The following is a 27,066-nucleotide window of genomic DNA, read 5'->3' as shown; positions in this document are numbered from 1 at the left end:
AGTTTTTATATGTTCGGGATATAAGTCCCTTATCAGATATATTATTTATATATATTTTTTCTCATTCTGTGGTTGCTTTCTTACTGTTAACATTGTCCTTTGCATAGATGTTTTGAAGTTTCATGAAGCATGACTTACCTATTTTTTTTTTGACTGTTCTTTATATGTTGTAATGAAGAAATTATTGCCAAATCCAATGTTATAAAGCTTTTCCCTATGATTTCTTCTAAGAGTTTTGAAGTTTTAGCTCTTAAGTTTAGGGTTTTGATTCATTATTATTTTTAATTTTTTCCATATTTTTAGTGGTGTTTATAATAATACATAATATTCACATTTGTTGTTTTATATTTATACATGTACACAATATGACAATATAGTTTAGTCAAGATCATTCCCCAGTATCTTCCTTTTTTCTTCCTTTCCTCCTTCCCCTGGCCCCTTTCCTCTGTTCTTCATGTTACCCTTCTTCTACGTCCCCTTCTACTCCTCCTTTTTAAAAATTCATTTGAGTTAATTTTTATTTATGGAGTAAGGTGAAAATCCAACTTCATTTTATGTATGGAGTAAGGTGAATATCCACTTCACATGGATACCATGGTCTTTTTAAAGTGTTGATTCTCCATTGAATGATATCAGCACATTTGTCCAAAATCACTTGACCATATATATTCATGGGGTTATTTCTGAGCTCAGTATTCTCTTCCATTGATTTGTATGTCTGATTTGTACCATTACTATACTGTTTTGATTATTATAGTTTCACAGTAAGTTTTTTTAGAATACTTTACCACTTAGCTACATCTCAGCCCTTTTAAAAATATTTTTCTTTTTGAGGCAGGGTATCACTAAGTTGTTTAGGGCTTCAGTAAGTTGATGAGGCTCCTTGAACTGAATATCCTCATCCCTTTGCTGAGTTGCTAAATCACAGGTGTGTGTCACTCAGCTCATAGTCTTGAGAAGTTTTAAGATCAAGAAGCTTGGAACTTTCATCTTTGTTCTCTTTTTTTTCTTTCTTTCTTTTTTCTTTTCTTTTCTTTAAAGATTGTTTTGGTTATTTGGGGTCCCTTGAGAATCCATACAAATTTTAGAATGAATTTTTCCATTTCTGAAAAAAAAATATGCGTATCATTGTGATTTTGATCTACATTGAATCTGTATAGCACTTAGGGTAGTATTGACATCTTCCCTCTTCTTCTTTTAATTCTTATAACTTTATCAAACCACAAAGAAAAGTTAGACTTGTTTGATTTATTCTTTAAGTACTTGGTGGTTTTTGAAAGGTCTTTGTTACTTATTTCTAATTTAATATTGTGTTCAGAGAATATACTTTATATTATTAGAATCTTTTTAAATGTATTGTGACATTTATGTTATGACCCAAAATGCCATCTTTCTTGCTGTATATTCTATGTGCACTTAAGAAGAATGTGTGTTTAGTTGTTGGGTAGAATTTCTTCTCCCAGTGTCATTTAGGTCAGTTAGGTTGATAGTATGTTCAAATCTTCTATATGACTCTTGGTTTTCTATTTATGCTGATATTTGTAGAGAAAATGATATTAAAATCTCTGAGTTATGAATTTACCTATTTTTCATGCAGTTCAGTTAGTTTGCATATCATGTACTTTGAAGCTCTGTTATTGGTTGCATAAACTTTAGGATTATTATATCCTTTTGATGATGTGACTCATTTATCATTATGAAATGACCTTATTTATCTTAATGTTCTTTGCTTTGAAATTGACTTGGGTAGAGCTACTATGTCTTTGAATCCTTTTAAATGTCTGCTAAGATCCAAGTTATCTTTTTTTAATTGAAATTTTTTTCATTATATTTTTTTGACAGTGATATTAAAAAAAACTTTTTCATACATGTATATAGGTAATAATGTCTGTCTTATTCTACCATCCTTCCCATCCCCACCATCCCATCCTTCTCCTCATTCCCCTCTGCATAATCCAAAGCCCCTTCATTCTTCCCTACCCAACCCCCACTCTGGATCAGCATCAGCTTATCAGAGAAAACATATGGCCTTTGTTTTTTTGGAATTGACTTATTTCACTTAGTATGATATTCTCAAGTTCCATCCATTTACCCACAAATGCCATAATTTTATTCTTCTTTAAGGGTAATACTCCATTGTGTATATGTACCACATTTTCTTTATCCATTCATCTGTTGATGGGCATCAGGTTGGTTTAGCTATCGTGAATTGAGCTGCTATAAACATTGATGTGGCTGCGTCACCGTAGTATGGTGATTTTAAGTCCTTTGTGTATAAATGGAGGAGTGGGATAGCTGAGTCAAACGGTAGTTCCATTCCAAGTTTTCTGAGGAATCTCCCTACTGCTTTCCAAAGTGGTTGCACCAATCTACAGTCTTACCAGCAATGTGGTCTATTTTAGAGAAGTATCCATGTGCTGCTGAGAACAAAGTGTATTTGCTTGATGATGGGTGAAATACTCTATGTATGTCCGTTAGGTCTAAATCATTGATTGTATCATTTAATTCTATAGTTTCTTTGTTTAGTTACTGTTTGGAAGATCTGTCCAGTGGTGAGAGAGGTGTGTTAAAGTCACCCAGTATTATTTTGTTGTGGTCTATTTGATTCTTGAAATTGAGAAGGGTTTGTTCAGTGTATGTAAGTGCTCCATTGTTTGTGGCATATGTATTTACAAATGTTTTGTCTTGTTGGTGTATGATTCTCTTACGCAGTATGAAATGTCTTTCTTTATCAAAACCTTCCAACTAACTTTGGCTTGAAGTCCACTTTGTCTGATATGAGGATGGAAATCCCTGCTGGTTTATGCAGTCTGTGTGAGTGACACTTACTTTTTTTTCCCCCAACCTTTTACCTTCAGTCTGTGGACATCTTTTCCTAGGAGGTGAGTTTCTTGAAGACAGCGTATTGTTGGGTCTTTTTTTAAAATCCAATCCGCCAGTCTATGTCTTTTGATTGATGAGGCCATTTCGATTATTTAGGCCATTAACATTCAGGGTTATTATTGAGATATGATTTGTATTCCTGGTCATTTTGGTTTATTTTTGTTTTTTAACTTGACTTAGTATATATTTTGTCTTCATTGTCTGAGGTTCTGTCTTCCAAGTGATCATGGAATTTTTAATTTGGTTTATTGTTTCCTTCATATTGAAGATTTCTGCTCGATTCCCTTTTATGATCTCTCTTTATTGAAGTGATCTTTCACTTCCTGTATTTTCTGTCCAATATCATCCTTTATTTCAACGATCAATCTATGTATTTTCTAAACTCCTCTGATATTCTTGTGTGTTGTCTATGGATTGTATTGGTGGAACATCTTGGTTTGTTTGAGGTACTTTGTTCCCTTGTTTTGTTATTTGTGTGTGTGTGTGTGTGTGTGTGTGTGCGCGTGCGCGCATAAGTCTTCTCATCTAGCAGTATGGAGCTGAGGCAGTACAGATTCTACCTGTAGTCTTATGATGTCCCTGAAGGCTTCCAGTACCTCACCCTTAAGGGGGAGACCAATATTAACAGCACCCAATGCAAACGATATTAAACCTTAAACCAAATGGCTCCTATTAAGGTGCTTACAGTTTTGTCAAAATAGACAGAAATGAAGTGTTCAATTATTGTCTACAGTACAGTTTGCTAAAAGGGTTTACTGTTTCAAATTATGGACAATGAGGGAACAGAAGTAGTGTAAGATGTGATGTTTATGAGGAAGAGGGAGAGAAAATAGAGGCAAAAATTTACAGTAAGAGTGAGGGAGGAATTAATAGAGGTTGGCTGTTAGTATGAAAGAAGTAAGAAAGAGAATTCAGGGAGACAGGTGGATGAGAGAAAAAAATTATGTACAGATTTTTTTTAAAAGTAAAAATATTAAGAATACGCAACAGAACTGTCAAATACTATTGAGACATTCCATTCCTCAATAAATTGATGCATGAAAAGTATTTGGATTTAAAGATGGTGGAGGTATGAGAGAGGGCGAAAAAAGAAAGGGGGAAAGTCTTAATGGAAAATTGAATGATTGCTTCCGTTGGCTTTCATAAATTTTCTTAGCTTCCCTTCTCTGCTGATAAGTGAGTTTGTCTGAAATTTGATGTTAGCTCCAGTCTGGGCAGTGCCAGACCCACTGAGTGGGTGAGCTGATAGAAGATGCCCTCACACCCTCTTCCAGTTGTCTGTTGTAGCTGTCCTCTTTCTTGTCCCTGCACACTTCAGTACTCACTGAGCTGGGAAGAGCCCAGTTTTCTCCAGTTTCTTCAACCTGTGCTCCCCGCAGGGAACTGCCCCAGTCTACTGCTTTCCACAGGCTTTCCAGACTCAGACTGGGGCCCACACAAATCCAGCTGCAATCTAATGGACCTGGGCTTCAACTTCCCAGGCCCTGTCTTGCTGTAGTCCCAAGATCTCAGTGCCCTTTCAACTTGCAGAGAGACCACCAGGGCTGTACTCACACAAAGGAGTGACCCTGCAAAGAGGCAGCTAGATGACAGCCACTCACACCAAGCAGAAAGGCCTCAGGTGCAACCAGACCTGCAGGTACCCCAGTATATCTCCAGACCCTGGCCTGGGTCTCCGGACCAAGGTGACCATACCCTGAAATGGCAGCGGCCATGGCCGCATACCTGTAGGCCCTGGCTGGTGCCCTATGATGGTGGCACCACTTGTAACCAAAACCGTGGGTACTGTGACAAAGAACTTCCAGGCAGCAGTGGACAGTAGACCATCTCCTGGTGGTCTGAGTGTTCTGCAGGCTACAGGTGGACGACTGGTGGGTGGACGTCGGGCAGTAAGCAATGGTAGGTGAAAGACGGGTGATGGGCAGGCAAGAGGAAGGCAAATGGTGGATGGTAGGTGGAGGTCAGTGAGCAGTCTGTACTCAAAGGGCAGGTGATATGCTGACAGATGGCAGGTGATGGAGGAGGACTAATGGGATAAACAGCAGGGGATTGGTGGGCAGTGATGACTGCCTTGCAGAGAAACAGTATTTCCTCTGCTTGAATCCCGAGTTACAGAGTGACAAGAATGCACACTCCCTCTAGTCCACCATCTTGGACCCCCCCCCCCCCCCCAACCTCCCAATAGTTTCCACTTTTGACCCTGCAGTGTCCTGTCAAGAAATCTACCCGCCAGACGCAGGGAGGCCCCTCAGTCGCACAGGAACTCACTGATGTTACTTAGGCACTTAATCTTGTGGCTCTGGGTAGACCCTTTTTCCTTCTTGCAAGCGGCACCAATCTTGGTCCCTCAAGATCCAGGTATCTTGATATTGTTTTGCATTTGACAAATTTTTAAAAGGTAGATTTGGTGGGTGCTTACTTAGTAGACTAAGTGGAACATAGTGTATTGAAAGAGAAAGACAAGTTAATGAGCACGTACACGTTGTCGTCATCCTGAGACTGATGGTAGTACACTTATATCTTGGTGGGGCTCAGAAGACGGAAGAAATTTCTTACATGGAGATAACACCTAAACCTAAGCTAGAATTTAATAGTTAATAGAAGTAGAAGGAAAAATTGGTTAGAGAGCAGTATGTGCAAAGTTTGAACATAACAGTGCTTTTAGGGGCTAGGGTGGCTAGAGCATAGTTTGAAGATGTGTGTGATCAGATGTATCTGTAGAGGTCATTAATGCAGCTCATGAAGAGATTTGTAGTAAGTGGAGGCTCAGGTTTATGAGTCCTTATGGTGTTCCAGACACGTGTTGTGAGGATAACCTCAAGAGGTAGATATTATTGTTATAATCATTGTAAAGTGAGGATCCAAGGCAAAGAGAGAATGCAGAGAGTAAATTATGCTCAAGGGTATATGGATAGGAGATTGATTTTACCATAATTGTTTTGACTGAAGAAATTTCCAAATCTTTTTACTCATTATGTCTTTCTGTGTCTATGATTTCATAGCCTACACTACTGAGTTAACTTGACCATCCATGTAATGTAGAGCTTTTTAAAAGAGTTTTAAACAAGGTCATAAATAAAATTTGTGTTTTAAAAGCATTACTCTTTCCACAGTTTATGTTGGGAAGGTGTGGCAAAGGTGCCTAGAGCTAAGGCAGAGTTTCATGTCTATATAGTGTGTGTGCTTATTTTTGAAATTAAAGTAGTTATTTAACCTCTCTGTGTTTCAGTTTCCTTATTTCTTAAGTGAAAATAATAATACCCCCATTGGAGTATAAAATATAATACAGTTGCATAGAATTGCACCAAGTGTTCAATAAACTTTAGCTGTCATGATATTGTTGGTGATAATGATAATGATTGACCCTTGAAGATCTAGTTCAAACTTTACTTATTTTTAGTGTTGGGTCAAACCCAGGGCCTGGCAAGTGCACTATCATTGAGCAGCTTCTCCAACCCACAAGCTTAAATTTTAATTATCTTTTTCTTAATACATGAGTTTTATCATAAAACTTTGGGATATTATGGTACAATAAAATATTAACCGTTGCCTTCTTTCTCCCACCTATTATTGATTTTTCAGTTTATGGGAAAAACTGATGGAGACTATTATACTCTGGATGACATGTTTGTCTCCAAAGCAGCTGAGAGACCACATCTTGGTAAAGAGGAAGAGAATCAGAGGAAAAAAGCTATTGCTGAGCATCAGAGTCTTGCTGTACAAATGGAAAAATGTCTATATTGTTTTGACAGCTCTCAATTTCCTAAGCACCTTATTGTTGCAATAGGTGTTAAGGTAGGAAACATAACATTTATTGATATAAGGAGAAGATTTGATAATATATGTAGATTTGCCTCTTCCTTCATATGTGTATAAGATTCCTGAAGAATGTCTTTGTTTATTCTGTGTTTTAGTATTTTTCCATCCACAATTCCTCCACAGCAAGTACAAATATTTAAATGACATGAAGGCCACATCTTGGGTGATTCTGTTTTATTGAGAGGTGCTATTTGGAAGTGATTAAGGCTGGGGACCTTGCAAGCATATTTTTTGACCTCAAATTCTGCCTCATCATTTATCAGCCTTGTAACATTGTAACACATGATTCTTAGCATTAAAGTCCCCTCAGAGGGGTTCAGTCTGAAGTAGCTTCACCTTCTTTCTATAATTTCCCATAAAACCTGTTTGTTTCCTCATAAAACATCTGACAATTTGAAAATATTTCTTTTCTTTTTTGTTTTACATAATTATTAGACCTCTACTCTAGTTGTCAAGCTTCATGAAAACAGACGTAACTTTTGCTCACCATCATATATCAATCATCTGGTCCTGTTCATAGTATATAATAGGGCTTTATTTCAATAAATATTTATTTTTACATTAAGTAATTTGTTTATCTGTTACATGCCAAATTCTAATTACTTATGAGAAAAGTGGAGAATCAGATAGACTTTTGGAGATTGTGATCTAGGGAAATAGAACAGAGAGTAAATGGAGTAATAATTGTCCTAATTTAAGAAAGTTCATTTTTATAGAGCAGATAAATGGGAAATGGGATAAAATGATGGAGGAGCATAATTTTTGAAAAAGTAGACTTTGCAATACTTCTCTGAGGTATTTTAGTAAGTCGTGTAAGATGGGAAGGAGCAAGAGATATGAAGACATGAGTGAACATGTTTCAGGAAGGGACATCAGTGAGTGAAAAGTCGTGAGGAAATAAGCTTAGAGTTCTTGGAACAGAAAGAAGACTGAAGTGGAATAAGTGGGAAAAAGTGATAGTTTAAGAAGCTGAAAGAATGAATTCTAGTTTCAGGAACTGGTAGTTTAGGGAATAGATACAAATATTATTTATTTGTTTTTTTTATATACTCTTGTGTATGTATGTGTGCGTGTCCCCCATCCCCAGTCTTTAATATTTTTAGATCATTTGAATAGTCAATTTGAACTTTAACTTCTTTTACTGTATTTTCTCACTTTTTTCCCCTTTTCCTCAATACTTTATCAAAATGACACACAGAAAAATTCCATTTAAATTTAACCAATTTAAGAAAAAAATAAAACCTCCACCTTAAGTAATTATTAGCTTTTTGAAGTTCCTTTCCAGGTTTTCACATAAACAATTAAATTTTTATACTCATCACCTTATGTATAAATATTTATTCCCCTTTAGTGTCATTCATACCTTTAAAAATATAGGAATAAATTAAACATCAAGTAACACTTAAATGTTTCTACAATGCCTTAGGAGAAGTTTGGAGATTTTTTTTTTTTTTGGTAGGTGAGTTTTCTGGCTGCCTTTATTCAGTGTTTTTATTTCCCCCATAAAAATACACATTAAGAAATGATGTGATAACTGGAGCTCTAGCACTTGGTCTGTATGAAATGAGGACCATATCCCAAGGGCAAAGGGAGCTGGGGTCCCTGAGGAAGGCGGAACAAAACCACTATTCAAGCCCTGCACTGCCTCTGGACTTAACAAACGAAAATTAAACTCCTAACTGGTTCAATCCACTATTAATTTGGCTCTCAACTGCAGCCAGATATACCTGTTATTTCCCAGGCTTCTGTAACAGGAACATCATTTGAATTACACTGAATTAATGACTTCATTTTCTCTAGTGTACTGAAGATAGTCTGTGTCTAGGGAGACAGAGGTATTATGAGTGCAAACGAGTTGAAAGTCTCTGTTTTATAGGTTGTATCTTTGTGTCTTTTGTGTTGCTATAAGGGAATTCCTGAGGCTGAGTAAGTTGTAAAGAAAAGAGGTTTATTTAGCTCACAGTTGTGGAAACAAGTGTTAGGGTTTGAATCTGGAATATCCCTCAAAGGCTCATGTATTGAAGGGTCCCCATTGCGGCCGTGTTCAGAGGTAGGGCTTTTGGGAAGTGACTGGATCCTGAAGATTCTGATAGTATTAATGGATTAATCCATTGATGGGTTCAAAGCTGATGGCATTATTGGGAGGTGGTAGAAACTTTAGAAGGGAGCCCCAGTTGGGGAAAGTAGGTCACTGGGGGTGTGCCTTTTAAGATTAAATCTTGTCCCTGGTCCCTCACCCACACAACCCTTCTCTCTGCTCCCTGCCTACCATAAGCTGAGCAGCTTTGCTCTCTCATGCCCTTTCACTGTGATATTTTGCCTTACCTCAGGCCCAGAGCAATGAGCTGGTTGATCATGGACTGAAACCTTTGAAATTGTGACCCCAAATAAGTATTTCCTCCTTCAAGTTGTTTTTACCAGATATTTTGTCACTGCAACAGAAAACTGACTGAGACATGAGGGAAGTTTAAGATCATGGTGTCAACACTTGCTTGGCTTCTATTGATGGCTTTATGCTATTCCATGCATGTTGGAAAAGTGTAAAGAGAGCCTGGAGGGTAGAAGAGATCACTTGGCAAGAGTGGAAGCAAGAGAAAGCTAAGCCAAATTCACTTTATAACATTGCAGTTTCATGTTATAAATTTAAAAGGGTGGAACCCCCATGACCAAATTATCTCTTTAAAATTTTTCTTATTCTGTATTGGGACAGAGTGGGCTACCTCAGTAGCTTCTGGGGCTAATACACTCCTGTCATCACAATTACTTAGCAAATCTGGTTTCCTTAGCTACTGCCACATCATACAGAGCTAGTGATTGAGTTTGCACCCTGTTTACCTCCTAAAGGTCAACATAGTTACATTGGAAATTAAATTTCAACCCGAGTTTTGGTGGGGAACTTTCATATCCAAACCATAACAGGCTGTGTTTAAGGAAGGCATTTGTTATTTCACTGCCCAATGGAAATGGTCAACCAGTAAATAGACATTTCTATTTCTTCACCTTTCTACTGTATTATCTCATACATCCCCTTTCCCTTTCTTCTCAGTTTTCTTCTTCTACTATGAAATAATCCACATTTCCAAAATTATTCCCCTTGCTGTCAGTTTTCTAAGCATTGTCCAATTGGTTTCTTCCTTTTCAGACTTGGCTTTTTATTCTGAAGTCTGAAATTATTTGAATCTTCCCCACCTGTGTTTTATTCTGCTATCTTTGCCCTAAAAACTATCATTTTATCTATGAATATTTCAATATAGAAATATTTTAAATATTGATTACAAAGAATTTCATCCATTTCCTATGGTATCTGAATGCCTGAATCCCATATAATCCCATTATATTATAGTCCCTTAGTAAATCACATATGATGGTGAGTTTTTAAGGAATTGCTTTGAACCTAAGCTGAAATAGCAAACAGTGTTTCAAAGCAATTTAGTAGTTTTCACTCAGCTTGAATTTGTAATATTTAAAGTAATACCTTAAATCCAAATACATTAATGAAATTATATTAGTACTCCTTAGAATCTGTTAATAACTTTCTGAACATCTCCATCCTCTTTTATTATTAATAAGCTTTCTGTTTTCCTTCTTGTCTTAACCCTATGCTTTACATTTTAAAATGTATATTATTTATTAGAACAGTTTATATTTACAGAAAAATTGAGAAGTTGGTACATAGAGTTTCATATACCCCATGGCCAGTTTCCTCTATTTTTAACATTTTATACTAGTACAGTACTTTTTTTTATAGTTGATTAACCATTACTTACATTGTTACTGGATAGTTTTTTTTCACATTTCTACCTTATGTCCTCTTTCTCTTCCAGGATCTGTCCAGGGTTTCGTGTTACATTTAGGAGCCATGTCTTCCGTAGGCTTCTCTTGGCATGGACAGTTCCTCTTGGCATGGACAGTTCCTCAGGCTTTCCTTATTTTTGATAATCTTGATAGTTGTGACTGGTTAGGCATTCTTTCCTCTATTGGAATTTGTCTGATAAGACTGGGAATTTAGTATTTGGAAGGAATTCCACAAAGCTAAAATGCCATTTTTATCAGTGGTACATGCTGTCACATGACATGTCACTGTTGGTGTTGACATTGATCTGCTGGTCAAGTTGGTGTTTTTCAGGTTCCATATGATAAAGTTATTATTTGTGGCCCCTCACGTCCCCCCCACCCCCCTTCGTATTGCCCATTGGAAGGAAGTCACCATGCACAGCCACACTCAAGCAGTAGAGAGATGTCTTCTTTCTGCATTAGTTATGTGGAATTTTTCTGCATGGTCATTTTATCTCTTTTTCCTCATTTATTTGTTCATTCAATATTTATGTATGGACTCATTGATACTTATTTAGTGTTTTGTCTTATAATCCAGTACTGCTTTATTTTATTGTTCAGTGTTGACTATTGAAAGTTCTTTTAGTATCCCTTTGACATACTCCTATCAGTGGGGTTTTTGCATTAAAAAAAAAATCTTTTAGCCTTTCTTACTTTTTGGCACTATAAAATGTTCAGAATGGTCAGGATCAGTATACTTAGATGTGTGCTCATTACTACTGTGATAGTGTTCTTTTATTCCCTCTCAGAGGAGAGAGTAAAAAATACATATGTGTATAAGCTACTAGATACATGTATCTATTACGGTTGCTCTTTGTAACCATCTGTATGTATATCAAGCTAGACATGAATTCATATTGATATCTTCAACTCTTAATACAGTACCACATGAATTATACTAGTTTCTGCTCCATGCTTTGTCTATAAATTCCCACCCCAACAGTGAGTGTCCTGTTGATGGCTCCAACTATCCATCATCAATTTACTTAATTGTTCCATTCCACTTCAATTCTATCAGAATTGCTAGGTTGTAGTCCTGTGGGAAACAACTTTTAGTAGAGTGTAGTGGGTTATAAACCAGTTATATCCAAAGACCTTTAGTCGGCAGACTCCACTTATTTCCAGATTTACTTAGGCACAGACTTTGGCTCTCTACTCTTTTTATTGAAGTTATTTTGTACATTTATAAAACAATTACATTCTCTTGTAATAGTCTACATTCCTTATTGGAATTACTTAATTATTTTTTTAATCTCATAGATGTCACTCTTTGTGCTTTAAAATTCAGTGGGTTTTAATAAATACATAATGTCATATATCCATCAATATCAAAATGATATATTTTTATTGCCCCAAAGTCACTGGTGCTACATTTGTTTAGACATCCGTTTCCCCTGAACTCTGACATCCTTTAATCTTTTTGATGTCTCTCCTACCCATTTTAAAATGCCACATAATTAAATCATAGTTGATGGCAGTCTTTTCAGACTGACTTATTTCACTTTATAATATGCATTTATGGTGCTATTCCATATTTCATGACTTGATAGGTATTTCTTTTATTGCTGAACATTTCTTCATTCTGTGGTGTATTAGGTTGTCCTTTCACCTATAACCATCCTGTTTGCTTCCAATTTTTGTCAGTTATGCATAGTTGTTATAAACATTTGCATGCAGTTTTTTGTGTGCATAGAAGTCTTCAGATCAATTGGGTAAATACTTGCTGTATTGTATGCAACTTATTCAGCTTTGTAAGAAACTGCCAAACTATCTTCCAGAGTGTCTACCAATTTTGAATTCCAAATAGCAGTGAACAAAAGTTCCTGTTATGCTACATCTTTGCCAGCATTTGATATTGATAGTTTTTTGAATTTTCAGTAATTTTTTTCTAATTTTCCACCTTTATTGATGTATAATTGATATAAATAAACCACACATATTAAGTGTGTAAACCAAACATATTGAAAGTGTACAGTTTTTGATGTCTGTATATACCTTTGAAACCATCACCATGATTAAAATAATGAATATATCCATTTTCCCCCAAAGTTTCACCAATTTTATAGTAGTATTTTGTTGTTTTTGTATTGTTTTGTTTTTGTGGTACTGAGGATTGAACACAGGGTCTCACACATGCTAGGCGAATAATCTACCACTGAGCTCCCTCCCCAGCCCTTTTTTCTGTTTTATTTTTAGCCATGGTCTTGCTAACTTGCCCAGGCTGGCCTTGAACTTTTGATCCTCCTGCCTGAGATTCCCAGTAGTTGGGATTACAGGTGTGTGCCCCTGCTCAACTTCACTGTTATTTTATTTGCAATTTTTAATAACAAGAATGTTGACCATCTTTTCATATGCTTATTTGCTATCCTGTGTCTTCTTTGGACAGGTGACTGTTCAATGTTTGCCTGTTTTTTTTTCCCCCCTTTGAGATAGAGTCTCACTATTTTCCCAAGATTGACCTCGAACTCCTGGGCTCAAGTGTTCTTCCTGCCTCAACCTCTTGAGCGTCTGGGACTATAGGTGTATGTCACTGTGCCTGGCACTTGGCCCATTTTAAATTGTTTTCCTTGTTGAACTTTAAGAGACTTTTGTTGTGGTTAGTGTTGTTTTGTATGTTTTTGTTTCATATATTTTGGACCCAAGTCCTTTATTATCTGCTTTGCAAATATTTCTGTCACTCATTCTTTAGACAGTGTGTTTTGCAGGAACAAAAGTATTTAATAAAGTTCAAGTTACCATTTTTCTTTAATTGATTTTGCTTTTGGTGTTGTATCTACAAACTGATCAAACTGAAGCCTACCTAGATTTCTCCTATAACTTAGAAGTTTTGTGGTTTTGCATTTTATATTTTGAATTTAATTTTTGTGAAAGGTATAAGATTTTACGGGAGGTTCCTTTTTTCGTGTGGCTTCCATTTGTTCTAGTACAATTGTTGGAAAAGAGTGCTTTTTGCATTGAATGTTCTAAGTTTCTTTGCCAAAGACCACTTCTCCTAACTATTACATTTTGAGGTTGCCAATTTAAATTTTATGTATTTTCAATTTCAAATTCCTATTGTTCATTGTTGGTATGTTACATAGGAAAGCAGTTGACTTTAGCATATTAACCTCATATCCTGTGATTTTATTATAATCATTTACTAGTCCTGGAAAATTTTTGATTTTTTTATGATTTCCTACATAGACTATCATGTCATATGTAAATTTTGTACTTTTTATGATATGATTTTTTAGTATTTTCAGCAAACTATGGGATTTTTTTTTTTTTTGCCTAAAGCAAGTGGTTAAGTATTTTTTAGAATGAGTCAAATATTATATTACTAAATAATATTTGTGCTTATTCTTTAATATTCTTCCATGATTCTACTCACCTACTTTTATTTTGATTGGGAAAAAGAAACAAAACTTTAATAATTTATTGTTTATCAAGCATATTTATTGAGCATGTAGTGTATGTCAGGCCCTTGGTTAGGTCCTAGACATATAAAGATGGCTAAATTCCCTCTAGTTACTTTAAATTTTATGGGGGAGAGGATATCACATAAGCAGATCAGTTTTAATGCATGTGTACAGGAATGTTATGGGAATGAAAGTGAATATTTAAGTTACTCTAGAGTACAAGGAAGGCTCCTGGAAGTGATAGGTCTTGTGATAGTTTGATGGTAGAATATAGGAGACAGGATAGCATGAGCGAAGGCACTAAAATGTAACAAAAAATAATAGAAAATAAGATCAAGCTCTTTTGCAGAATATTATGTTCTTATGAACCTTTTGTTCACTGTATCATACTAATTGACCTTTTTATATGTTTTAATTGACCTTTTTAAAAAAAAGACAATTTGTATATGATGGAAAATTGTACCAGATATTAGGTGATACACATCTATAAATAAACAGAGCTTAACCAGAGCAGTAAAGCCATCCTAAGGTCATTTCCTCTCCCTCTTAGCTAGGTTAATTATGTTTTCTTAGCTAATGAGAGATGGAAGGCCTGATTAACAGGCATCAGTTAGACTATTTTACCATGGCCATGCCATGTATCTTTTTATTCTTGAAAAAATTGTGTTGTTTCAAGGGCTTTGGAAGTATATAGCTCCCTTGAATCAAGGATAAAGTCATTCATTCTTGCCCTGCCTTGGGAAATCTTAGTTACTGTCTGATATATAGTAATGAAAACTGAAATTTATATTCTAAATATTCAGCTTTTAAAAAAGCTGTTTTCACCTGGCAAGGTGTTATACACCTGTAATTCCAGCTACTCAAGAGACTGAGGCAGGAGGATCACACATTTGAGGAAACTCAGTGAGATTGTCTGAAAATAAAATAATGAAAAGACCTGGGGAGTATAGTTCAGTGGTAGTGGTCATGCCTAGCATATGAGTGGTCCTGGGTTTAATCCTCTTGATGTACCCACCCCTCTCCCTGCAAAAAGTCTTTTTTGTGACTTTTAAAATATTTTTTAAAAATCTTTTAAAATATTAAAATAAAATATGTCTTATAAGCAAGGATACTTTGTATAAATTTCAATTTTTTCCCTATCAGGGACTCATCTATAACAGCTAAGAATAAATAACAACATTTCTCCTTTGGAATTTTCCCCCATAGGTTTATTTATGTTTACCCAACTTCCAGTCTCTTACTGAGGGACACTGCCTGATAGTTCCTTTGCAGCATCATCGAGCAGCTACCTTATTGGATGAGGACATCTGGGAAGAAATTCAGGTCAGCATGATAATGCTTATTAATCATTGTATAGCTCATGAGCAAATTTTGCAAACTTGGTGATAAGTTCTAACAGGTTTTATACTTTGCTCAATGATGTTAGTTACTTTCAAATTTGTATTTTCATAGTTGCATGTATCTGTGGATATAATGTTTCTAGTACACCCTACTTTTTAATATTGCTTCCTGTGTACTCAAATGTTTTGAAAACTTATTTATTAATAAACTGTGACAAAGTAACAATTACTGCTACTTAAATTAATAAAATTTCAAAAAGTACTTTGTGTAGCATGAGATAATCATTCTTATCATAGTAAGCTAACAAATTCCAGCTGAAAGGAAATAATTTTTCAGGTAACATAAAGAAGTTTGGCAGCGGGAGGCTGATAGTCAGCAATTGCCGTATTTTGTAATGAAATGGTTTTCTCTGCTATGGTGATTTTGTTACTAGCTTTATTTTTCACCCCTTTCCTTTCATAACATAGCCCAGCTTTTGGATTCAGGGATCTGTTTTAGTGACTGATTCTTCAAGAGATTAAAAGGCACAACATGGGTAAAACTGTTGCAAAATTATTTCAAGACCTCATAATGATGGGGGGCCAAAGGGAGGGAGGAAGGGAGGAAGGGGGGGAGGGAGTGGGAGAGGGGAGGGAGGAAGAGGGAAAGGGAGCGAGAAAAAAGCAAATGCTTATTTTTAAATGCCTGACAACTGAATAGAGGTGACAGGCAGCATTAGAGGGGACTATTGTACATACTAGATTTTTCAGAATGCTGTTAAAGATGCCAAATGAGGATATATTTTGGCTGCATTTCATGTTTTAGTCTCTTACTCCCTGTGCTTTTTAATTGATATTGTGAAAGTGAAAAGGGGAAGTTGTTCTATTGCATACAGGGCCAAGCAAGAGTAAGAATGTAGTCAAGTATTTTTGATGTGGAAGTTTTTTGTTTTTGCTTTTATTTTATTCCTAGTGGTGGGTGCCTGTAACAGTAGGTAATTTAAAGGTAAAACAACAACCATAACAGAAAATGGGAATTTGGCTTTTAATTATTGTAGGTCTTTTCTGAATTTTAAAAATTGATTTGACTCAGAATAAAATATGGTGCCAAAAGTATTTAAGTAGTTATGAGAATCTAGTGTGTATGCTTTACATTTTTGAAAGAAACTAAACTACTTGATGAAAAACATTGAGATGAATATAGAGGAAATTTATTTAAACAAATATCAATTGAGTACATGAACATGGTATTTTAGTTGCTATGAGAAATACAGATTTAAAATCATTCATTATTTTTGCATAAAGGTTTAATATATTCTGATACAGGTTATAGTATAGTTTTGCAGATTTTTGTAAGCCAGATTTATTATGGAAAATTGAGTGAGGGAGGAAAAGCCAAATCATTTTATGCAAATGGCATTAAAGCTTACTCTTGTGTGGTAAAAGAAAAAAAAATACTAGCAGTTAAAGTATTGAAAGATAGTGAACTAATATGTGAATCTTAGCATATTTGAAGAAGTATAGTTTGCTTGGTTTTTGTTTTTACTTTCATATATGCATCACTCAAATTAGTTGAATAACTATTAATGTATATTACTTAAAATTATTCACCTCTTTTATTGAATGTATTTTAAAATTAGTGACAAATTAACACAAAATATTGTTTGCAAATTCAGGAGCCAGTTTTTCAAGTTTTTAAAAACCATTTTCTAATAACATTTAAGTTTAACTTTTATTCTGTTTAGTAGAAAATACAAAGGTAAGTTTCAGTAGAGCACACTTGAATAATCACAAATTTCAAATAAGTAAGATCTACATTGTTAGTTTTGTTAAATGTACAGTGGTATTTCATCCCATTTAAATTTATTCTTATCACTTTGTCAATTATGCTAGAACATGTACTATAGTCAGACTGTATGGGCCATTTGTTAAATATCCCAAATTGGTGGTGTGAGGAAGGAGAGTTGTTCATGATGTCTATGGTGGGCCTCACTGAGTGATGTGATGGGGCCATTTCACTTGGAAATTGCTAGTATTGGCCTTTTATTCTTTCTTTTGGACTATTCAGACCCTCCAGAAGAGACTCTGAATCTTCTGTTTGTACTGTCTAAGCTTGCTTGCCAGTATTCTGGGAGATGAGAGTGTTAGAAAGCAGAGGATGATAAAATGTTGAGTATTTAAGAACATTAAGTAACTTTTCCTGTTTTCAAATTGTATGCTCTGAATTGTGTCTGCTTTTCCCAGCTCAGCTATCTTGATTTACTTTTTCCAGAGAATAATCTAGCATTCTGCTGGTAGGGAGATGATCTGGCATGTAAATTGCTTTTTAAAAAACTTTCATCTAAGTCATCTGTTTTTAGACACACCTTGACCTCTGCATCCCTGAGGCTTTTGAGGGTTCTGTAGGGCATCCTGGGTATCTTCCCTGCCATCCCTGCAGTTTCCTCTTCTCCCCTGCAAGGTATGAACCAGCTTTCTAGCATTTAAGTCTTATATCATGGGATGATTTGATTTTCACTGTGTCTTCTCTCATTCTTTTTGTTCAAGTAGATTTATGCCTTTAAAAATTTCCTTTAATGCCATTTTTGAGGGTTACTCCATGGAGAGAGTAGAGATAAATGTGTCTTCTATTCTCTCTTATAAATTGTCTTTTGATAACTTTATATTTAGACACATTCTATTTAAAAAAACCTCAAAATATTATAGTATTAATGCTGCATAATTAACTCCATGTAGATTATTTTTACAAAAACTAATTTTAACTTCAAAATTATTTAGTCATATTTACTTGATTTTATAATGTGATGATATAAATTGTGACTGCAACAATCTGCAGTATAATTTATTTAAGTAGATAATAAGAATTTTCAATCCACGTGTATTGATTAAATAAGAATGGGCAATTACATGAGTAATGACAGTTTAAAATGTGGAAAATAAGAAGAATTTCCTGTTTTCCCAGTAAAATGAAGTGTATTCTACCAGGAATGTAGGAATTTCATATCGTTCCTCTGTTTTGTAATCTCTGTATTTTTCTGAAGCATAAAATAGGTTTGGTTATAATATGTCAAAATACACTCTACTGTCATGTATATCTAAAAAGAACAAAAAAATTAGTTTTGATATATCTTACGATAACTACAAAAACTTTCCTGTTTCATTGTTATATAACTAAAATGATTATTATTGAACTACATATAGTATGTTTTTATGTTGAACTTGGAGAATGTCTTGCTTTTAATGAAATTGATCACCTCAAATTATTCCATTAAACACATGTTTTTTATTTAAGTTTTTACCATATGTAGAGGAGAAGAAATACTTAAATATATGTTTGTCTTTGTTTTCTTCCTTCCTTTAGATGTTTAGGAAATCCTTGGTAAAGATGTTTGAATGTAAAGAATTGGACTGCATCTTTTTAGAAACAAATGTGAACATGAAGAAACAATATCACATGGTTTATGAATGTATTCCTCTCCCCAAGGAAGTGGGTGATATGGCTCCCATTTATTTTAAGGTATTTGTTGGCAATTTTTGCATAATACTTATTTTTGCTACAGTATTCTTATAGATACAGTGTCTTTAGTCATTTTATTCTCATATATGTATATCAGATTTTATATTGTATTAGCTTTTCACTGTGACAAATACTGAGAAAATAACTTATTAAAGAAAAGATTTGTTTTGGCTCATGTTTTCAGAGGTTTCATTTTATGGTTTGCCAGCTCCATTACTGTGTCAGAACATCATGGCAGAGCAAAGCTGCTTAGCTCATGGCAACTGGAAAAGAGAGAGACTTACTTCCTTCATATGGTTTCTACCACCTCCCAATAATGCCATCAGATTATGAATTCGTCAGTGAATTTACCATTCATGAGACCAGAGACCTCATGATTTAATTACCTTTGCAAAGGCCCTTCCTCTGAACACTGCTACATTGGGAAAGGCCTTCAACACATGAGCTTTTGGGGGACATTTCAGATCCAAACCAAAACATCTAACATACAAACAAAAGAGGCAAAGCATAAAATGTTCTGCTGAACAAATTTCTAGTGAAAGAAATTTGGACTTTTTACTTTTTCAAAGGATGTTTACCTAGAACTATGAAGATACTATTCACTAGTAACTTATAATTTCATTTCTATAGTGAAATCCATGTTTTACTAAGAAGTACTTTCAAGCCAAAATTTGTTGTCATAACACTAGAAAACTTACCTTTGAAAAACTGAAACAAAGCTAACATACAAATGGTACCAATTATAATTGCTGTGACAAGTTATTGATGTAAATATTAGTACTTAATGTCTCATCATGCTACTTATAAAAAGGAAAATTCTCATCTTGATGTACAATTTGAACATATATTAAATGACTAGAATTTGTAACCAATTGTCACTGCAGCATTCATGCAGCTTTTACTAAATGGTATATTTGATGCTGACCTGATGTTTTTTATACTAATGCAGATGCAAAAATGTCAAACTATATGTGAAATATTAACATGTGCAAAGAAAAAGGAAGGTAATGTTCTGTGAGTTGGAATAATATGATTGCACATGAAATGATTAGAAACTTGAAAAGTAAAATTTTTTAATATAAACTAAATTATAATTAAAAGGATTATAAAATTTGTTAATGAGCTGGTTAAAATTGACTTTCTCTTTAGGAATTTTTAAAAACACTGATTATTTGATTTAAAGACAGGCTCTTAAAGTATAGAATAAGCCAGATAATCCTACAGACACATGCTTGTTCTGTTTTAGTTAAGAAAGAGATTTTTTACTTCCAGTATAACATTAAACTTCCGGTTTTAAATTATTCTAATTAAAGACTTAACCTATTCAGAAAAATGACCTATCATGTATACTATACTCTGTATAGTATAAACTATACATCACATTGTTTTATTTTAAATGGTCTCTTTGCATTTGCAATTATATTGCTCATTTAACAAATGGCTGTTTATTAGAAAGCTATATTGGAATCTGATGAAGAGTGGTCCATGAACAAGAAGTTGATTGATCTCTCTTCAAAAGATATCAGAAAGTCTGTAAGTATTCTTTTTTTTTAATGTAAGAAATTAGTGTTTAGGATCTTCATTCATTTCCAAATCCTATTTGTTGAATAGACCATTTGGCTAAGTGACTAAAGGTGAAATAATTAATTCCACATTTTATTTGTGACATTATTTACATTCTACGTCATCTACAAAATGTTTGTTTATTAATGGAAAAGTTATTTGTTCAAATGAATGTTTCTTCCTGACCGTTATTCTTGTTGTTGTATTCCCCATAATTGGTTATGGCACTGATCAGAATCTACCATGAAGCAATCAGCCCTGTGAGAGTCAATTGAGAAGGGCATTATTGTCACTGAATTTATAATGAGGAAAAAATCTCCTGCTGACTCTATTTTGAACTTGGAACACATTTTCTTTTCTATTTTTATACAAAAGTTTCCTGTTATGTTCCTATAAAATAATAGTTGAGTTAGGTTATGGTTTATTACTCTTTTGGGGACTTGCCTAACCATGTTTTATAGTTTGATCTTAACTTGCAGGTCAACTTTTAGATACAAGTTACATATAGGTTGACTTACATAATGACTTTTCTTTTTCTCTAGAAATATAACTAAAATGGAGTACAGATTTAATGGAGTATAGATTCCTTTTTGATTTTCCATCCAAAGAATAATTTACTCCACAAATATTTATTGAATGCCTGCTATTTATCAAGCACTAATCCATGTGTGTTTGTACGTAGTAGAATAAAACAGAAGATCCTTGCCTTTATGGAGCTTATATTCTGGTGCAGGGGTTGGTAATTCAAGCCTTCGTTCTAAACTTTCTTCTGTTTATGTAAATGAAGTTTTATTGGAATATAACCTTACCCATTTTTTAAAAATGTATTATTTATGATTGCTTTCAGCTACAAGTGCAGAGTTAAATAGTCCTAACAGAGACAGTATGATCCATAAAACCTAAGATAATATGTTATGTGGCCCTTGGAAAAAAAAAAAAATGTTTGTGAACTCCTGTTCTAGTAGATGTTATTGGAATATTTCTTCCCCATTTTTTCTTTTGAAAATCAAACTCCTGAAACATGACATGTAGACCAATAGTATTTCTCATTACACTTATTATATCTTGAGCCAAAGCTTCAAATTTCATTGCATTATTGAAGATACATAGTTTTAAATCTGTGTCCTATTTACTTTTCTTCCCTATTAATCTACAGAAAAAAGTGTAATTTATGTACATTTTTGTGCTCTTTTCACTTCTTAAATTATAATTTCACATGCCATTAAATATTCTTTTAGAAAACTATTTTAATGGGAACTGAAGACATTTTAAATTAGAAAAATTTCATGGTTCTTTTATCTATTTTTATTGACACTTTATAATTATACATAATAGGGGGTTCATTGTGCCACACTTGTTCATACACATAACACCATTTGGTCAATCTCATTCCCTAGGGCCTTCCTTTCCCTATCCTCCCTTCATCCACTTGCTCTACTCTATTAATCTCCCTTTTATTATTATTGTTATGATCATTATTTTAATTAGTGCATTATAAATGTGTATATATATGCAGGATACATTGTGGCATATTTATATGTGGACATAGCATAATTTGGTAGATTTTATTACCCAGTACTTCATGCTTTCCCTCCTCCCTCCCTCTCAATCCCCTTCTCTACTCTGTTGGTCTCCTTTCTGTTTTTATGAGATCCCCTTTTCACAACGCCCCCCCCCTCCCCCCCCCACTGCTGCCCCATGACAGAAAACATTCAACCCTTGACTTTCTGAGTCTGGGTTATTTCACTGAGCATGGTTTTCTCCAGTTCTATCCATTTACCAGCACTGACATAATTTCATTATTCTTTATGATTGAGTAGAACTTCATTGTGTGTGTGTGTGTGTGTATTTGCATAGCAAAGAAAAACATAAATTCAAACAAACTCAGAATTAGAAACATTCAAGTATCTATTATATAACAAGTTTACTCTGAAAAAAAATCTCCCTACTTCCAATGAAGTAAGCAAAAAAAAAAAAAAAAAAAAAAAACTACAAAATTACTAAGGACATAAAGCTTTTAAAAGAAGGATAATGAGATATATATATATACCACATTACTGTATCCATTTGTCTGTTCATGGGTACCTCCGAGGGTTCCAGAGGTTGGCTGTTGTGAATTGCACTGCTATAAACATTGGTATGCACATATCACCACAGTATATTGATTTTAGTTCTTTTGATTAAATACCAAAATGCATTTAGCTGGATTATATACTGGGGTTCATTCCCAGTCTTCTGAGGCATCTCCATACTTCAAAGCTGAAATTTTAAAAGAAATGTATTGTTCCCCACTTGCTACACTGTATTTACAGTTTTCTTACTGGTAAACCATCTGGTATTTATTGTTCATTTTTAAAAACCAACACAGGTACCTGAATTAAGTAGCCAGGAGGTCTCATTAATTTAACCAGTATAAAAAATAAGAAACAAACACAGATCCTTATAAGAATGGCAGTTGAACCTGGTGTGGTGACTCACACCGTAATCACAAGTTTGAAGCCAACCTGAACAACTTATTGTCTCAGAATAAAAGTCCAGAAGGGCTGGAGATGTAGCTCAGTGGTAAAGTACCCCTGGAACTGGAGAAAATCATGCTAGTGAAATAACCCTTGGGTTCACTCCCCAGTGTCACAAAGAAAAGAAACATCATTAAAGCATTTCATAGAAACCATTGCTTTTACTAAGGAATCATATAGTTCTATATGAGACTCTTGGAGAGTCACAGTAGGTAGTCAAGTAGCCAGATGACCTTGTGAGGTGCTTCTCAGCTGTAGGCTTCTGTAGTTACTGGATGAAATTGTGAAGACTTCATGTGAGAATAATTCCAAAGGAGGTCACTTCTTTAGTTTAACAGGCTTTCCAGTGTCTTTTAAAATAAGTGTTTCTGAACATGAAGTCAACAATCTTGAGTTATTTTAACATACTTTGTGTCTTTTTGAAAAAGCCTCATTATCCTTCTTTTAAAAGCTTTATGTCCTTAGTAATTTTGTAGTTTTTTTTTTTTTTTTTTTTGCTTACTTCATTGGAAGTAGGGAGATTTTTTTTCAGAGTAAACTTGTTGTATAATAGATACTTGTATGTTTCTAATTCTGAGTTTGTTTGAATTTATGTTTTTCTTTGCTATGCAAATATAAGCTTTTTATTTTCTGCCAATTTTGTTTTACTTTCTCTGGGTCTTTTGATTTTTTGTGGTGTGGTGTGAAGCCTGCGGCATGTGGCAGGTGAGGGAAACAGATCTGAATGTTGAATGCAGAGGAGTTGCATGATAATAAATAATCTATCAAGAAAAATGGTCATTTTTTTCATGGCTATTAAGATTTCATGAGAAAAATGTTGTTTTAAGGTTAATTTTGTGGAGACTATAGCAATTTTAAAAAGCTAACATATACTGATAGTTTTAAATTAAGGAAAGTATTTCTCAAGGAAAATTTGGGTTTACCAGAGACCTTATAAGTCAAGGGATACATACGTACAGGGGTCAGAAGTTAGAACAGGAATAAAAGAGGGAAATTCATATACTGCTGTTTTTCCTACCACAAATAAAAATTTTGACTGTACCTTTAAAGAGTAGTGCCAATGTTCCAAAACACTCTTTTCTTTGATGGTCAAGGCAGTGAAAAGAAAGTGCTAGAATGTGCACAACTTTTGATACTAGAGAGCCTTTGCTGTGTGTGCTAACGACCCTGCTAGCAAGACTACAGACTCTACTGTTTGTTGCCTGGGAGAAACAATAAAGGTGAAGCTTGAGACAGAAACTGTTGTTGGTACACAAGTAGTTGCATATTCATTGTGTATATGCATTGTGTCATAGGTTATTGAGCCTTGAGATACACACACACTAGTTTCCTATTGCCACTGGAAAAAATTTCCACAAATCTAGTGACCTAAATATATTATCTTATAACTCTGGAGATCACAAGTATGAAATGAGTTTCACTGGGTCAACATCAAGGTGTCAGCATGCCCACATTTGTTCTAAAGGCTCCAGGAAGGATTCTACCTCATCTTCTCCAGGTGCTAGAATCGATTTGCGTTTCACAACTTGTGGCTCCTTCCTTCATCTTCAAAGTCAAGAGTGTAGTGTTATTCATTCTTTCTCTGATTCTGGTCCTCCTGCTGGGCACAGTGGCATATGCCTGTCATCTTAGCTGCTTGGGAGTCCCAGACAGAAGGATCACAGGTTTGAGAGCAGCCTGAGCAATTTGGCAAAACACTGTCTCAAAGTAAAAATGGCTCAGGTTGTAGCCCAATGGAAGAATACCCCTGGTTCCATCCCCAACATACCACAAAAGAAAAAAAAATCTTTATGATAAGTTTGACCCCATCCGGATAACCCAGGGTAATTTCTTATTTCAAGATCCCTAGCTTATTCACATATATAAAGTCCCTTTTGGCATGTAAGGTAACATATTTATGGCAAATACGAGACTATGAGATTGACATAATATTCGGTGGGAGAAGGGGCATTTTTCTGTCTACAACAGTATGATACAAATAGAAGAAAAAGGTACTGTCATTACAGATATCTTCCTGAAGTTATTTCCCACTGTCAAAGTACTGTCCTTTGGTCAGTATAGTTCCATACATCTTTTTAGTTATTCAGATTCATTTCATATGTGGTGATCTACTTTAGATGGCAAAAATATTCTAATGGAATATTCTAATGGTGCTTTCCATTCTTTTTTCATTGAACAAGTTTGCACAGAGCAACCTTGTATGGGAGATAGAAATGAAAGTAATAACTCTCTATGTGCAAAGAATTGGGCTAGCACTTTACATAATTCTCCTATTTGGTCTTCATAGAAGACCTCTGAACTCTTCAGAGTTCTCATGAGACTCAGAAGTGTTAAATATCTTGCCTGAAGTCTCACACTTTTAAGAAGCAGAGATGTACTTACAGCCTTGTTTTTTTCTTTTTTTAACTTTACTTTTTCTAATTATCAAGGTCATATGTGATTATTATATTAAAAATGTGAAAATATAGAAAAATATAAAGTCACAGAGTAATAACCAATTGCTCTTCATTTTATGTTTTATACTATTTTGTAAACTGACTTTTTGTTCATGCTTTTCCTGTAACAGGAATAGCCCTTTATTACCCTTACTTTTATTTGATATTATTTCAAGGTGGCCCCTCTTTTTCCACCATACCAAACTATGCCCTTCCAAATTGCACCTTCCTAGAGGATATACTCCAGAATTCATATAGTCAAGCAGAATTATGTGATTAAGTGCCCAAATGAGTGAGTGCTGATTATGTAAGAGAATTGGAGGTGAAGAATGTTACTATAAATTGGCCCATTTTTTAGTGACAAAGTTGGGGCTTAGAAGGAAAACTCCAAAGAGCATGAGATACACTTAACTGATAGAGAAAGCAAAAATTAAGAAAAATTAATGTTTTTCTTCTGTCAGGATATAGCTTAAAATACTCTGTGTGTGTGTGTGTGTGTGTGTGTGTGAGAGAGAGAGAGAGAGAGAGAGAGAGAGAGAGAGAGAGAGAGAAACAGAGAAGGGGAGGAAGGGAGGGAGGGTGGGGCATGTGTAGGAGGAGGGAGGGAGGGAGGGAGACACAGATGGATAGAAGAAAGGGAGGGAAAGAAGGATCACAGTCCTGAGATATTTCAGAAATTAGGTTGATAAACTAAGCATTGTTATACCCATCTTACCAGTTAATAATAATTAAAAAAAAAAAGAAACTGTGATTGTTCTTGTTTATCATAGTCAAGATTTTAAGGATTTTGTAAACAAAACTCAAGTATGCAATCCGGCCCCTTTTACTGTTCAGCAATGTAGTAAAATTCGAGAAAAATAGAAATTATGCTTATTTTTTTGTGTGTAGGAAAACTGTTCTCTGGTTATAAAAACATTTTAAGTACCTTATTTTTTTTCCTGTTTTCTACATGAACAGGAAAATAATTGGTTTTTGATTATAATTGCCAGCTATGAGGAAGAGTAGTCTGGCTAAAAGCTACCAAAATGCAGTCTTTTTCTTTGAAAGTTAATTCATTACTTAAGTATCTATAGAATTGGAAATTTATTATATACATTTGTCTTGAAGGATGTTTAATTACTCTTATATCAGTGAGCAAGAAAAATAATTAAGGGTAACTTTCTGATTTTGTCCTGTATTCCGTGTGTGATTTGTCTGTTATTTAGGTACCCAGAGGCTTACCTTACTTCTCTGTGGACTTTGGCCTCCAAGGAGGGTTTGCCCATGTCATTGAAGATCAACACAAATTCCCTCATTACTTTGGAAAGGTATACTAACAAACTTGATTTATTCCAGAGGTTAGCAATTTGGTTAATGCTTTTCTTTCTTAGGGAAATCAAAACTTTTTGGGTATGATATAGAATGAAGTTGATGAGTACTGCTCCACTCAAGTTTTAGAACCCAGAAGTTATTAATAAAAATATCCCAGACGGTTGGGGTTGTCACTTAGTGGTATGAGGCACTGGGTCTGATCCTCAGCACCACATAAAAATAAATAAATAAAGGTATTACGTATGTGTACAATTAAAAATATTAAAAAATATATATATATACACACATATGTCTCAGAATATTTGTAACAGAGGCAGGAATATTTCTTTGGAACCAAATACCTCTTGACAGTGTCAACAGTGACTGTAGTATTTTCCTTTGGAGTCAGCCAGTCTTGTCCTGAGAATAATGATAATTGCTAACAATGATTAAAGGCTTACAATGTGCCAAGTACTGTTCTAAGCACTTATT

The 27,066-nt window shown here is 34.6% G+C and overlaps 1 protein-coding gene and 1 non-coding gene across 2 annotated transcripts in view; one reads left to right on the top strand and one right to left on the bottom strand.

Moving 5' to 3' along the window:
• The window catches only part of Cwf19l2 (CWF19 like cell cycle control factor 2), a 96,656-nt gene that overhangs the window by 65,826 nt on the left and 3,764 nt on the right, over positions 1-27,066 (top strand). The window contains 5 exon segments of the mRNA XM_047519006.1: positions 6,466-6,678; positions 15,141-15,257; positions 18,615-18,770; positions 20,223-20,303; positions 26,490-26,591. Coding sequence (XP_047374962.1) covers positions 6,466-6,678; positions 15,141-15,257; positions 18,615-18,770; positions 20,223-20,303; positions 26,490-26,591 — 669 coding nt within the window.
• On the bottom strand, positions 9,397-9,528 carry LOC124960817 (small nucleolar RNA SNORA66). Its single transcript, XR_007104140.1, has one exon. It is a non-coding gene; the product is annotated as a small nucleolar RNA SNORA66 (small nucleolar RNA).

This window comes from Sciurus carolinensis, chromosome 11 (genome assembly GCF_902686445.1).
Source record: "Sciurus carolinensis chromosome 11, mSciCar1.2, whole genome shotgun sequence".
NCBI lineage: Eukaryota > Metazoa > Chordata > Mammalia > Rodentia > Sciuridae > Sciurus > Sciurus carolinensis.
The sequence above is the reverse complement of the archived record's forward strand: the minus strand, read 5'-3'. Positions and strand labels throughout refer to the sequence as shown.